At 39.6% G+C, this 15,193-nt stretch overlaps 1 protein-coding gene across 6 annotated transcripts in view; it reads right to left on the reverse strand.

Moving 5' to 3' along the window:
- glra2 (glycine receptor alpha 2) overlaps positions 1 to 12,040 on the reverse strand; it is a 186,373-nt gene extending 174,333 nt beyond the window's left edge. The window contains exons 1-2 of one of the 6 annotated variants that reach the window (XM_003218889.4): positions 11,060 to 12,025; positions 8,273 to 8,406 (exon numbers count right to left, since the gene is read on the reverse strand). In XM_003218889.4, coding sequence (XP_003218937.2) covers positions 8,273 to 8,406; positions 11,060 to 11,127 — 202 coding nt within the window. In that variant the 5' untranslated portion in view covers positions 11,128 to 12,025. Of the gene's footprint in view, positions 1 to 8,272; positions 8,407 to 11,059 lie in introns of those variants that run through there. The other 5 variants (XM_003218890.4, XM_062975253.1, XM_062975254.1 and 2 more) reach the window with 5 other exon arrangements.
- Positions 12,041 to 15,193: the final 3,153 nt, after the last annotated feature.

Genomic DNA, 15,193 nt, shown 5'->3' on the forward strand with positions numbered 1-15,193 from the left:
ACAACATAGGAAAGAGAGGTAGGTATCAGGGGGCCTATTGATATTTTTTGGACTACAGCATCCATAGTCCATCATCAATAGCTGTGATACCATGAGCTGATGGAATCTGGAGACCAAAAATATTGTGAAATAGAAAAATCAAATGTTGAAAATATGGTGAGGCCATTCTTATTAAAGACAAAAGGAATGGCACACAAATATGTGATCTCCATGGGCAAAAATGGTTTTATAATGGGAGAATGAGATGTCTGTTGTAAATATCTTACAGACCTATATATTCATTTTTTAAAATAGTCAGTTCCTGATTTTACAACTTATAAACTTTCCCAAAGAAAAGAGCCAAAACGATCTTATCTTTACCCTAAGGAAAAGGGGAGGCTAGGGTATAAGATTTTATTTATATTGTCCAAGCTTTAAGTGGGAAGTAATTGTGAAAAGCTGCTAAAGGAAGGTAAAGGCAGGTAGAAATGGGTGATGACAGAAACCATCACAGGATGTGAAAAGCTGGTACTCTACTTAAAAAATGAAATGCTAACAGATGCAGTAGACTTTTATTGAGTTCTAAGGCTGTTGTGGATCTAGATGAAAAACATGATCTACAAGGACATTTCTTGGCATAGGGCATAACTGAGTAGTGTAGACACCATAATTGGGATAATGAACAAAAAAAGTTTGTAAACTGCTATTATATTGGTTCTTGTATTTTGTATTATGTATATGTAATGAATGTTTTTACGATGTGTAAATCACTCTGAGTTCTTATCGGAGATAGAGCGGTATATAAATAAAGTTTTGTTGTTGTTGTTGTTGTTGTTGTTGTTGTACTCTTATTTCTTTTTGATCTATAGGGATTCTTCCCCTCAGTTATTTTCTGTTTCCCCCAGTTATTTTCTCATCCCCTCTCTCTTTTTCTGGAAAAATGATATAGTGTTCTAAAACTGACTGCTTCACTGGAACAAAATGGCCAATCATGACCATTCCAGATGCAATTGACTTTTTTTGGCCTTAGCCTCCTTTTTTGCATAGAAAAATGAAGGGTAGCACCATAATTCAAGAAAGATATTGACAAGCTAGAACCTATCCAGATAAGGCCAGCCAAAATGGTAAAAGGTCTGGAAACCAAGCCTTATGAGAAGCAGCTTAGGGAGCAGGGTATGCTTAACTTGGAGAACATTAAGAGGAGACATGATAGCTGTGTTGAACTGTTTGAAAAAATGTCACATTCAGGAGGGGGAAAGATTGAGACAGCTTGTTTTCTGCTGCTCTAGAGACCAAGACATGGAACAATGGATTCAAATTGTAGAAAAAGAGATTCCAGCTAAATGTTAGGAAGAACTACCTGATGGTAATACCTGTTCAGCAGTGAAATATGTTGCCTTGCAGCATAGTGGGGTCTCCTTCTCTGGAGGCTGGATGGCCATCTGTCAGGAGTCCTAGGATTGTGTATTTCTGCATGGCAGAGGGTTGGACTCGATGGCCCATTTGGTCTGTTTCAACGCTATGATTCTATAATTCTAGGGACCCAGGGAAAAGGGGATCAAATGGGCACATTGCCTAGTCCTCATTTAACTGTTGATAACAGCAAGCATGCACAGGTGTGTACTATTCTTATTAGCCAACCATTCTTTCTTCATAATTATTAATCTACCTACAATGAAGCATTAATCATACCTAAATTATATTTAGTCTTTATGTTGTTTTTCTCATTTAAAAATTTTGTGGACTTTTTCACACAAATATGCAGTTTTATTGTAATATAATATTCTCTCATTGCATGATAATTAAGTATTTTAAATGCTAATGTACACCTGTTAGACTGTGTAGGATTGCCCTGAAAAATATTTGGCACACAAAAACTTACAGATGCACTATGAGGTGAAAGGCAGAGAGATATATAGCAATAATATGTGACAGTCAAATCACACCTGTGATATCAGAGTTTTACAATTAAGCATTAAGCGTGAGCAGCTGCTACAACCACATATTGGTTTCAGAAGATTTTAGATAGAAATAAAGTAATATCTTTTATCTTATCAGTGGGGCAGAAGAATGTAAGCTTCACACTATCATTTTTTTCTCCAAAAAGACCGAATGCTTTTGTAATAATAATTAAAGAGATGATTTTAAAGACATCTATTTTGAATTCCAAGTTAGGGCAGCACTATGTGAACTGCAACACCTCTTCCTTGCATTTCACCATATGAAAGCATGGCATGAAAACCCATTGATATACTATAAGACCACATATTTTTGAGCAAAGCGTAATATTTTATTAAACAAAGTCCATATTTTAAATAAATGTTTGTAGTTTAATTAAAATCAATACAATTCAAATGCAGAGTCTATGGACCTCTTCACACGGGGCATTTTTCCCTGTTTTGTCACTTTTATGCATGGCAAGGGCGGGGTCTGCTGTTCACCATCACACGGCACACTGCAAGCCTTGCCCACATTCCCCCCAAAATGAAGAAGCGCCAAAAGGTGTTTTCTCCTTCACTATGGGGAAGAAAGTGCACTTTCCTCCCCTTTTTGCCATGTTGCTGTGTGTTGCCACCCTTTCTGCCATTTGATGAGGGGAAGGAATGGGTGCCGAAGCACCCTCTCCCATCCGCTCCATGTGATGAGGGTGCCATGAGCCACCCAACAGACCTTCCCTTTTGCCAGCAATTGTTGGTGCAATGGCACAGCCCGAAAGGGCCATGTGAAGAGGTCATAAGATGTGTAACTTCACTATAGCAGTGCTATATTGATGACATGATATGAAGCCATGCTAATCGATGATGATGATGATGATGATGATGATACACAATGGGACATACAAGCTGTCCCACTGCAAAGTGGGAGATGCTGTGCTTTTGGATATACTGAACATAGGGATGTATTGCATGTGTTGTACAACAACCATATTGGCTCTGGCTCTGCTCATGCAATGGTGCTGATAGCATGGTTTTTATCCTGAGAATTTTGTGTAATGTTACATGCTTTTAATACTGTTTAGGATGACATTACTTCCCATCTGGATGCAAAACAAAATGTCAAAGTTAAGCTCAATTGAAGGAGGTTATACAACAGAGAAGAGCAACCATGGGCTTCCCATCCCATCCATAAGACCAGCATCTCTCACCATGCTGTCTAGGGCTGATGGGAGAAGTAGTCTAACAACAGCTGAAGAGCCACTCTTTAGCTCAGTTGATTGTCAACCTATGAGTGCCCAGGTGTTTTGGTCTACAACTCCCAGAAATTCCAGCCAGTTTACCAGCTGTTAGGATTTCTGGGAGTTGAAAGCCAAAACATCTGGGGACATACAGGTTGAAAACCATTGCTCTAACTCCTTTGATGTACATATGTAAACTTTTGTTTGAATGCCCTCAAGAACAAGGTTTCTAGTTTTTGCCAAGCCTTTAATACTTGGGCAAGAGCAGTACATGCCGTGCAAAGATTCTGTAATAAAAGCAACATGAATAACTTTTATCTACAGCAATTTTCAACTCAATTCTCAGCATGCAGCATGGAGAAAGTGACCCTTTAAAATGCAATTCAGCATTCTATGTTCTGTTATGTAAAGAGCCATCCTAGAGTCCTTGGGAAAATGTTTTGGAGGCCATAAGAACTTAAAACATTTTCCTGTCTGTGTCAACAGAAAATTCTACTCTCGTTCAATGTATTGAAGGGGTAGATGGATTTTTAGTGATATGTCAGGGAAGGATTGCAAGGAGTGGGGATGCAAGGTCCCAAACATTTCTACTCTTTCCTGATGCTAGACTACTTACTTTATACACAGATACACACTGCACCTTGATGCTAAATGGGAAGAATTTTTAAGAGATCTGGGATAGCAAAAATGCCCCTAAAGGCTCTCAAAGCAAAAGAGAGTCACAGTGGGATATTTTGAAGTATATGGCCTAATCATGGAAGACCCCATGACCCAATTCCAAAAATGTAGGTAGACATGTTAATTTTTTGTTTCTCTCCTTCTCTCTGTTTCTCTCTCAACCTCTTTACTTTCTGTTCTGCAAAATGTATACATGGAGAGCAGCAGTACAATAAATAATATTAGGCTCAACTGACAGTTATAGAATAACAGCCTAGCAAAGGGTGCTGTTGTTGTGGCTAGCAGGCTGAATTTGGTTGGAAGGACTCAAGACTGCAAAAGAAAAGGAAAGATAGGGGTATATAACATGTTTCCAAATTTTGTAACACCACCAGATCAGGATTTTCTAGTAGGTTTATTTTCCTAGCACCATGAAAGAACACCAAGTCAGCAAGCCAGTTTTGGCTGTTTTATTTTTCAATTCACAAATCAGAGGGTAGGGAATGGTAAAACTAATTGGTCTTAGTTGCTCATTCAAGATTGAGTGATCTCACGATGTACTTGCTTTACAACAGAGATAGCTCTCAATAATATTGTTGTTGGTAAAGTCGATTGCATTCCTCAGATACAAATAGAACATCAGATCTCTTACAAGATACTGATCCTGACGTTTAGAGCTCGAAATGTCCAAGGATCATTATATCTTAGGGATCGCCTCATTCCTTTTTTCCATCAGTGGTCACCTCAATCCTCCCAGGAAAATCTCCTATACGTACAGGGCCCTAGGGAGGTACACCTGGAAGCTACAAGGCGTAGAGCCTTTTCGATCTATGCTCCAATTCTGTGGAACTCATTGCCTCCATATGTTAGAGCAATGTCGGAGTTGCAACCTTTTGTAAAAGCGCTCAAGACTTGGCTGTTTGGTTGTGCATTTAAGTAAATCAGATCTAATTTGCCAAATAGTCACTGTTGAATGTTTTTATTTTGTGGAATGATATTTTAAATTGTAAGTCGCTCTGAGCACTCTGGTGGAGAGCGACTAATTAAGAAACAAAGTGAAGTGAAGTGAAGTGAAGGTAGCATAAGGATTGCAGCTAAATTCTAAATGAGCAGGAAAGTCTGAGGGGATTGACAGATTACATTGTCATCCATGCTGATAAAAACAATGCCAATGAATTGATTCTGCAAGCCATGGCTCCCCTATACCATTGTCCCTTCAATCCATCTGCCACAATAAACCATTGTCCCTTCAATCCATCAGCTGTACCACACATTTCCTCCTTAGTCTTTCATATCATTACTCTGGAACTGATTTTTGACTTTAGAGTACAACACTACCTCTAAAGCAATGTGCAAAATTTGGTGAAAACATACAAGTTTATAAAAAGCACTTCATATCTCCTGAAAACTGTGCAGTGATAATTAATTTATCACAGAAACTAATACAAAGTATGTGGTTCTTTTAAAAATATTATTTTAAAAAATGAAGACTCCTTATTTTTTCCAATGAATCAATTCCAGAGGTGTGGGGCTTCCACCAAAAAGGTCCTGTGCTGGACATCTATCCATCTCTTATCAGCCTTTGATTATGTGAAAATTCTTTAATGAAGACTAGCTCTTTCAGACATTCACCCCATGTGTATGCTTTATATACAAAAAAGGGAGAAGGGAAAAGCATGCTTCTCCCCCCCCCCCCCCACCTTCCTATTCTTTTCACCCTCTGCATGCAAAGAGAGTTTGCAGATAGTTATCCTCCACATGTAGAGAGTAAAAAAGATATGCAAAGGACAGACATATTTGTCTCCACTTTCTCCCTCATATAACCAGAGAGAACAATTGAATACAGCTTTTATTTCACAACAGGATGATCTGCACTGATACACATTTATTCCCATATTTTGTCATTTTCACTTTACGATCCCAACAGAGTCCCTACAAAGGATTAACAGGAAACAACCAGATGGCAAATTAATATATCAGAGATAGAAGTCAGTATGCTCTTACGGAGTGTACTTGAGAAACAAACCAGCACACTTGATAGCTACTTTTCAAAAGATATCAACACATTACCTCACACTTCCTTATAAAAAAATGTGGCACTGTGATATTTTTGCGAACATAGTCTTCTATCACTCGTCTGTCCCATAGCTACTAATAGAGATGGAAAATGATATATTTGTGCACCAGAAGGGGGAAAAAGCACTTCTCATTTGGATGATAATGTCTATATGCATACTACTCTAGACATCTCATGTTTTGAATCCTCTATTGTTCAGCAATTACTGAAATGGGTCAATATTCAATGTATCATAGTTAGACTGGGCAAACATAGCAATGATCCCAGTATGGACCGGACAATAAAATGTTTCCATGTATCAGACTGAGAGCAGTCTTCCTCTGAGGGTTTCATAGATTGATAACGGACAATGGTTAACTGTTCAGTGTTATACTTTACTCTTGTCACCCCTAATGCAACCAAACAGTAAACTTTGCAGAGTCCACTAAACCTCCTCAGGCCAATCTGAGGTAATTTAAATACCATTTGTTTTGACTAAATATCAAAAATTACTGTAGCTACATATGTTTTGTTCGTATCTACTTTTGTTTACCAATGAATAGAGAAGTAAAATTTCAAATAAAGTCACTTTAATTTTATAATATCTCCATTTGTAGGAGTTATTTTTCACGTATCTTAATGTTATAGGACCACCCTTCATCCTTACAGATATAACTAAACAATAAAACACCAAATTCTCATCATCGTAATTGAATAAAAGAAAAATAACTGATAGTACAAAGTGGCTAGATTTGGAAAATTAAAATACCAGACCAAAAGAGGGGCTTTGAGCTGCTAGTAAGGTCATGCCACAGTTGGAAATACAGAACCAAGATGTTGGCCTCCCTTTTTGTTCCCTAGGTTACTCGATTTGAGAAACCCTCTTTGACAGTCTTTAGAAACAGGCAGGCTGGTATATGGAGGTTATGTATTGAAATGCAGTTTAATATGATCAAGCAACACACTTTCATATGAAAATCAGTCACCTACATTCTTTGGAGTCATCCTGTTATCCATCTGCTGAAACCAGCAAAGCTCCACAGACTTAAAATCAGAGTCACTTATTACAAGTCAACTCATGGCCAATTTACAGCTCTATCATTTGATTACTGAATGTTTGAAGCTGATTCACACATGTGTGATCATCACTTGAGAATGGCAGCATCTGCTGATGAATAGGGCATCACATATCCAATACTATAAGTAGGACTTTCATTTTGCTTGACATCACTTTGAGACAATTATTTCCAGTTGAATCAAACTCGTTTATCATCTATCAAATGTACAGAGCTCAGCTGCGTGAAACCAAGTATATGTGTGAACCAGGTCCTGATGACTCACAACTGCTTGTGTGAACTATATCAAAAACAACAACACCCCAAAAGCTACAAGTGATGTAACAATCTTGTTTGTGGTGTCAACTATATATATTTTCATCTATAAATCCCTATCATACCTTCAAGATAGTTTCTCCATTACTACATAGGCATGCTTATGTCAACCAGGCCATAAAAATGCCTAAATCCAGAACTAACTTTTCCAAATCATCACCCTCTAAGGCAGTGGTTCTCAACCTGTGGTCCCCCAGTTGTTTTGACCTACAATTCCCAGAATCCCAGCCAGTTTACCAACTACAGTAGAGTCTCACTTATCCAACATAAACGGGCTGGCAGAACGTTGGATAAGTGAATATGTTGGATAATAAGGAGGGATTAAGGAAAAGCTTATTAAACATCAAATTACGTTATGATTTTACAAATTAAGCACCAAAACATCATGTTATACAACAAATTTGACAGAAAAGGTAGTTCAATACGCAGTAATGCTATGTAGTAATTACTGTATTTACGAATTTAGCACCAAAATATCATGATGTTTTGAAAACATTGACTACAAAAATACGTTGGATAATCCAGAACGTTGGATAAGCGAGTGTTGGATAAGTGAGACTCTACTGTATTAAGATTTCTGGGAGTTGAAGGCCAAAACATCTGGGGACTCACAGCTTGAGAGCCACTGCCCTAAGATGTTTTTTTTATATCACAGCTTCCATCATCCTTACTTCCTAATGCAAATAACTGTTCATTATGAAAACTAGTCCAAAACCACCATGAAACATCAGGTTGGGAAACTTGGACTAGTCTAAGGACCTCATCACACTAGAGCTTGGATCCACTTCAAATCCACTTTAGGGAGGGGGCTTTAAACAGCTCAGCCAGACAGGTCCTGGGCCTCACCAAACTACAAATTACAGAATTCTACAGGAGGCAGAAACTGGATTTAAAGTGGATTCGTGCTCTAGAGTGATGAAGCTATAATTCACCTAAGGCTTTTTATGTAATTTTGGTATAGCTTGCATTTTATATCTTCCCTGTTCATTTTTAATGGACTCAGAAATGACTTACCTTTGAAATTAGGCCTTATTCTTGCATCATAACCTGACGTTCTCCCCATCAGTTTATCCAAAAAATCTGAAGGAGACAATGTCTGTGCAGGAGATTTTCCAGATCTGGAATCATGTTCTTTACAGAAAGTCATCCTTTAAAAAAAATAAAAAGCTTTTTAAAAATTGTTGGAAATATTATGAAGAATTATTCCATTATACATTCACATCATTTTCACAAGAGAAATCTAGTGCAACATGTTGATCATATGGAGAAATGAATTCCTGTAATACAATGTACTTCTCAAGTGCTGAGGAATCTGAACATCACAACTTTTGAGGAATCAGGTTTTTAAAAATCAGATACTGGAATTCAATCCAAATTCTTACGGAATTATTTTCCATTTATAACTGTAGTCCTTGGTTTGCATCCAGTGCCCTCTGCTTTATAGATCTGGGTTGATGGTAGTTTTCTAAAGACTGCATGGCAAAACTTGTCATATGTTAGAAACACTGGCCAAGTTAGTGTCCAGACCAATGCAAAAGCATTGAAATTGTACAAATCTTAATAGGCTATAATTAAATGACTTGATTCTTTTCCAAGTCTATTTATTTCCTCTGGGAAATGGCCAGATGTGAAGAGTTTAATTTTCCATCAGCCCACATCAAGCATGGATAACAGCCCTTTCCTGCAACATCCACATCAATTTGTATCCTATTTGGTGTTAATTGCACTCCCATGCTCTTATAGATTTCTCCATGTAAAATGCTAGGCATTTCCCCCAAAGAAATACAAGAAAAGGCATTTGAAATGAACAAAATCTGGACTAACAACGGAAATGAATTGTCATAAAGTATACTGACATAGAGTTTAATATATTCTATTGTGTCAGAACTGTGTTCATGCCTGTTTTAATACAACATCTAATAAGGATTAGAAGTAATCCTCTCTTAGGGTCTTTTGCAATGTTCAGTATACATGTGCTATTTTTAAAATGTGATAAAACTGGTTAAATATGAAGAGGGTCCACATATTCAAGGGCATTATATCTAATGTTAAACACTAGTAACTATTCCTGATTCATGCACTAGGAAAGAGAAAAGAGTTACAACCTAATGAAGTTTTACAATATTATTGTTTTTGTTTTTGTTGTTATAGTGTGCCTTCCAACTTATGACAACCAAGGTTGGGGTTTTCTTGGCAAGATTTGTTCGAAGGGAGTTGCCCTTTCCTTCCTCTGAGGCTGAAAATGTAACTTTTCCAAGGTCACTGAGTAGGTTTCCATGATGGAGAGTACATTTGAACCCTGGTCTTCAGAATTATACTACACCTGATTTTCATGATAAATATTGTTAAAGAGGACATGGCAATTCTTTTTAACTAATGAAAGAGGCATTAGGTTAGTTAAGAATATGTAATAATACATTGTTCATGCTTATTACGAATTCAAAAGCACATCGTTTTATTGAAATGTGCCAATTCATGCCACAAATTAAAAATTAAGTTGTTAACATACTGTCAACTATGTATATACTTATTACCCATAAAACAAATGTCTTTCAAAGAAGTAGCAATTGAATATAAATCAATGAAAGGAGGATTTCATCAATATACTAGTTGTGTTATTGAAGGTTTTCATGATCAGAATCACTGGGTTGCTGTGAGTTTTCTGGGCTGTATGGCCATGTTCCTGAAGCATTCTCTCCTGACGTTGTGCCCACATCTATGGCAAGCATCCTCAGAGGTTGTGAGGTGTTGGAAACTAGGCAAGTGGGGTTTATATATCTATGGAATGTTCAAGGTGGGAGAAAGAGCTCTTGTCTGTTGGAGGCAAGTGTGAATGTTGCAATTAATCACCTTAATTAGCATTAAATAGCCTGGCAGCTTCAAAGCCTGGCTGTTTCACACCTGGGGAATCATTTGTTGGGCGGTGCTAACTGGCCCTGATTGTTTCTTGTCTGGAATTCTGATTGTTGTTCTTTATTTGCTGTCCTGATTTTAGAGTTTTTACATACTGGTAGCCAGATTTTGTTCATTTTCATGATTTCTTCCTTTCTGTTGAAATTGTCCACATGCTTGTGGATTTCAATGACCATGAGGGTTTAGGGGAAACTCCTACATTAGACTGATCTAAAGATGTTCCTTGATGGAATCAAGGATTTAGATTTCTAGAAGGAAAGGCGTACCTGATTTGTGCCACATGCATTAGATAATATCATTTATCCCACAGTAATTAATCCAGAAGATCTGTAATTCTTTTACTCATCTCAACTTAATCATCTCTAACATAGGTTAAAATTGTTACTATCCAAGTTACCATATCCTTTAAATAGCAATGAAGTTCCCTCTTGCCATCCTTTAACTATCATTGATTGTGAACAGAACAAGCTGGTTAAAGTGTGTTAAAGGGCAACTAGTACATCTGAAGTGATCCTGAGCGTATGCCTTTATGCTTAGAGAGAATCCAAGAGACCACCCAGAAAAAAGAGATGTTGGATAGACATTGTGGAAGGAAAATTTCAATAACCTGAGAAAATATTTCAGTTTCAGTGTCTATAAGCATCTCACTAGAAAGAAAAAAGGACCTATGCAATTTCACTATTTTTCAAACTTGCATGTTTTTTTTAAAAAAATGCATTCCCAAGCAACAATTCTTTCCAAATGGAAAAGCTCTCTCCTTATGCTCTATACAAATCCCCAATGAAATCTTTACAGACTCAGCAAAATAAGTCTGGCTTGTAGTGCTGTGTTCCTGTAAATCCCTGCCCATGGTATCACAGCTTACCAAAGATTCAGGATTTCACCTACCTGAAGTGGTGTGTTTCTAAGAAAAAGGCAAATAAGGCAGTCAAAATGTTCACTAGCTGTCGGTTCATTCCTCCTGTTTTCTGCGTGGAAGGTGGAAAAAATATCCCAGAAATGATTCCAGCGGCAATCAAAAGGGTAGAAGGGGGTCCGAAAGTACGACACTGTGCCTAAATCCCCAAATCCAGCAATAATTTAAAATTCTTTAGAATCAGGAAAAGAAGACCTTCATCGGCATGTCGTGGAGATGGCAGGAAATCAAAAGTACCAGTCCTTGGAATCATGGTTAGATGAAACCCCGGCTCATCCCAAGCAGCAAAAGGTACCAAGCATCTGGAATTGGCCACTCGCTCTACCCAAAGACTGGATCCCTCCCTCCCTCCCCCCAGAATCCCCCCTTCAATCCTTTTTTACCTTAACATCATGCAAAAAAGAAAAAAGAAAGACAGACAGAAAGGGGGGGGGGGTATAACGCTGTCACGTTGATCTGTCTTCAGGAGCTGGTTTTGTTTTTTTCGGAATGGGTGCCAAACGTCCTTAAAAATACGCACGAGGGTTGGAGGGAAGAGACAGTCTGCCTTCGACCCTCTATTCCTTATCACCAACTTATAAATATCGAAAGAGTATGATTGGTGCTAAGCTTGGGGGGGGGGGGGTGAGGGTGGGAACAGCTACTCTCCGTGTGCTGGAATGAGAGGGAGGGGGAAAGCCCATGATCCTTACACACGGACTATACATTTCAGCACTTGGACAGCTCCGTGCTTCGTTTGTGCGCATGCTTCTGGCTCCATCAAACGTGACTGGAGTTCAGAGGCGCCGCTTCCCACCTCCCCAAAACAAGGCGTTCAAGCCGCCCGGTCCTCTTCTGGGCGGGTGAGGGGGAAGGGGTGGTTTTCCGACCCATCCTCTGACCAAAAAGCAGTTCGCTGGCGGATAGGAGATCTCCTAAATCGTCCGCCTCGGTGTGTCAGCCAGGGGCGGTGGGGTGAGCTCCGGAGGCAGAAATGGCGCAAGGTGGGGAAGGAAGGGTGGGCGCGAACGGGAAGGGGAAAGCCCTTCTAAGCGCGGGCAGTGGGGAGGCATCGTGGAAAAGCCACCCTCGATGCCTAAGTCAGGGGATCGATACATTCACCAGGAAGTGGGAATCACTAATCTCCAAGGTTGCCACTTCTGGCGGTGCCCTGGTTGCCTCCAAACGCGCAAAGGCGCTGAAAAACGAGCTCAGTCTCCTCGCCTCCCTCTACTGTGAAAAGGATGAGAGAAGCCCTCGGATGGCTTGCCTGCCCCCTTTTCTTTCCCTCTGGTTGTACCTAATGTGGGAACTACAAGGGCTGCCCGCCCCCCCCCCCCCCCATTGAATGAAAGGGTTCTCCAATGTCCCCAGCTGGGGGCTGCGTCACCTCCTTCCCCTCTTGTCTCCTGTGGCACAAAACAAACCCCCTCAAATGAGTTGCTGTGAGTTTTCCAGGCTGTCTGGCCATGTTCCGGAAGCATTCTCTCCTGACATTTCACCCATATCTATGGCTGACCTTCTCAGAGGTTGTGAGGTCTGTTGGAAACTAGGCAAGTGGGGTTTATATAGCTGTGGAAAGTCCAGGGTGGGAGAAAGAGCTCTTGTCTGTCTGAGGCAGGTGTAAATGTTGCAATTGATCACCTTCATTAGGCTTTAATGGCCTTGCAGATTCAAAGCCTGTGGTTGAAGTGGTCCGCATGCATCTGAGTACAATTCTACATAGGGGCCACCAAACACAGCATTGCCTAAATGCAAATCAAGGAGCATGAAAGGTACTGCAGACTAACTCAACCAGAGAAGTCTGCCAGAGCAGAGCACTCGATGAACCAACCTGGACACAGCATATTACTGGAGAACACAGAAATGCTGGACTACTCTCACAACCACCATGTCAGATTACACAGAATAGCCATTGAAATCCACAAGCATGTGGACAATTTCAACAGAAAGGAGGAAACCATGGAAATGAACAAAATCTGGCTACCAGTATTTTTTTTAAAAAAAAACTCTAAAATCAGGGCAGTAAATAAAGAACACTCTGAAAACATGGGAAATCCAGACATGAAGCAATCAGGGCCAGCTAACACCTCCCAACAAAGGATTCCCTCAGGCATGAAGCAGCCAGGCTTTGAAACCACAAGGCCATTAAAAGCTAATCAAGGTGATCAGTTCTGACATTCACATTTGCCTCAGACAGACAAGAGTTCTTTCTCTCACCCTGGACTTTCCACAGCTATATAAACCCCACTTTTCTAGTTTCCAGCAGACCTTACAACCTCTGAGGATGCCTGCCATAGATGTGAGTGAAATGTCAAGAGAGAATGCTTCTGGAACATCACCATCAGCCTGGAAAACTCATAGCAATCCATTGATTCCAGCCGTTAAAGCTTTCGACAACACATTTAACCCCCCAAATCTCTGCCTTACATTTTGTTGACTTGTAATAGGTCTATAACAGTAGTTCTCAACCTGTGGGTTCCCAGATGTTTTCACCTTCAACTCCCAGAATTCCTAACAGCTGTTAACCTGGCTGAGATTTCTGGGAGTTGTAGGCCAAACGACTGGACTAGAGAAACAGCCTGGGGAAATATCTGATCTTTCTGCTCCTTCTAAGCTAAGAATGAGAAGGACCTTATCTATGAGGAGAATGACAAACGGCAGAACATCTCAGATCCAGGTGTGGAAAGGAATGGTGATATCCGCTAGCCTTGCAAGTACAGTGGGCTATTTGATATCCAAAGGGGTTTGGTTCTAAGACTGTGGATACCAAAATCTGTAGATTCTGGTCCCATCACATACAAGGGTGTGATAAAATGGTATTCCTTAGACAAAATGACAAAATCAAGATTTTTGGGAAAATTGAATATTTTCAAGCCATAGATGATTGAATCCATTAATGCAGAATCTGTCGATCCATAGTACAGCGAGTCCTCCATATTCTCTGTGGTTAGGGATATAAGACTCCTACTGTGTTTTCCCGAAAATAAGACAGTGTCTTATATTAATTTTTGCTCCCAAAGATGTGCTAGGTCTTATTTTCAGGGGATGTCTTATTTTTACATGAAGAAAAATTCACATTTATTGTTGAACAAAAGAATGAACATTTATTATATACTGTAGTATACAGCAGTTGTCATCACAAACCAACATGACCAAACTGTGAATCCTATAAAGAATTTCTTGTTACTACCATTATTTCCATGTACAACTGGTATGTACATTTACCAATCCTGTATGCTCTGGTGTTCTGTTTGGCGCCAGGCATGTTCCAAACAAAAACTTTTCTAGGTCTTATTTTCGGGGGATACCTTATATTTAGCAATTCAGCAAAACCTCTACTAGGTCTTATTTTCCGGGGATGTCTTATTTTCAGGGAAACAGGGTATGAAAGTGAAATACCACAAAGAAATTGCTAATTTTTATCTGAGGGAACACCTTTTCAAGAATTTCTAGGTCTTCCATCACATCTCTGTGGTCAACTTTCATTGGAAGCTGACCACAGGATTGCATTGGAGAACCTAGAAATTCCGAGAAAAGTGTTCTCCCTAGAAATACAGAGAAAGTGGACCAGAGGAAGAAAATAATACTGGAGGATTTAGAAATTTCTTAAGAGGACATTTTAAATAAAATCTATGAAGATCAAATCCACAAAAGTCAAAACAGCAAATGTGGAGGGACTGCTGTCTTCACTAGTGCAAGAAGGCAAGGAAGCCAGAGCAATAGGCCCTTGTCTGCAAGGTAAAGAGGCCACTTTCTCATTTTTGAAACATGGGTCCTGGCATCACATCAAAGCTTCCAACTATGTTGGGGGGATGACCACAACATTTTGTTTCACTTAGTAGATCTCCTCAAATGGCAACTAAGCAGGATAGCTCCTTCAAGGATGCAGCCAAAGGGCCAAGCCTCACAATCCCTTTCCTGTTTGAAATCTGGAACATTGGCACACCAGGAACCATGCCATCTCACTTCCTTAGAGTCACTGAACTGCCTGGCATTTTTAACACTCAGAATGTCATCACACTAGAGCAGTGGTGCTCAAACTGTGCTCCTTCAAATGTTTTAGACTTCATCTCCCTAACAATGGTAAGATGACTGGGATTTCTAGGAGGTGAAGTCCAAAACAC

The sequence above is a fragment of the Anolis carolinensis genome, chromosome 3, assembly GCF_035594765.1.
Source record: "Anolis carolinensis isolate JA03-04 chromosome 3, rAnoCar3.1.pri, whole genome shotgun sequence".
Taxonomy (NCBI): domain Eukaryota; kingdom Metazoa; phylum Chordata; class Lepidosauria; order Squamata; family Dactyloidae; genus Anolis; species Anolis carolinensis.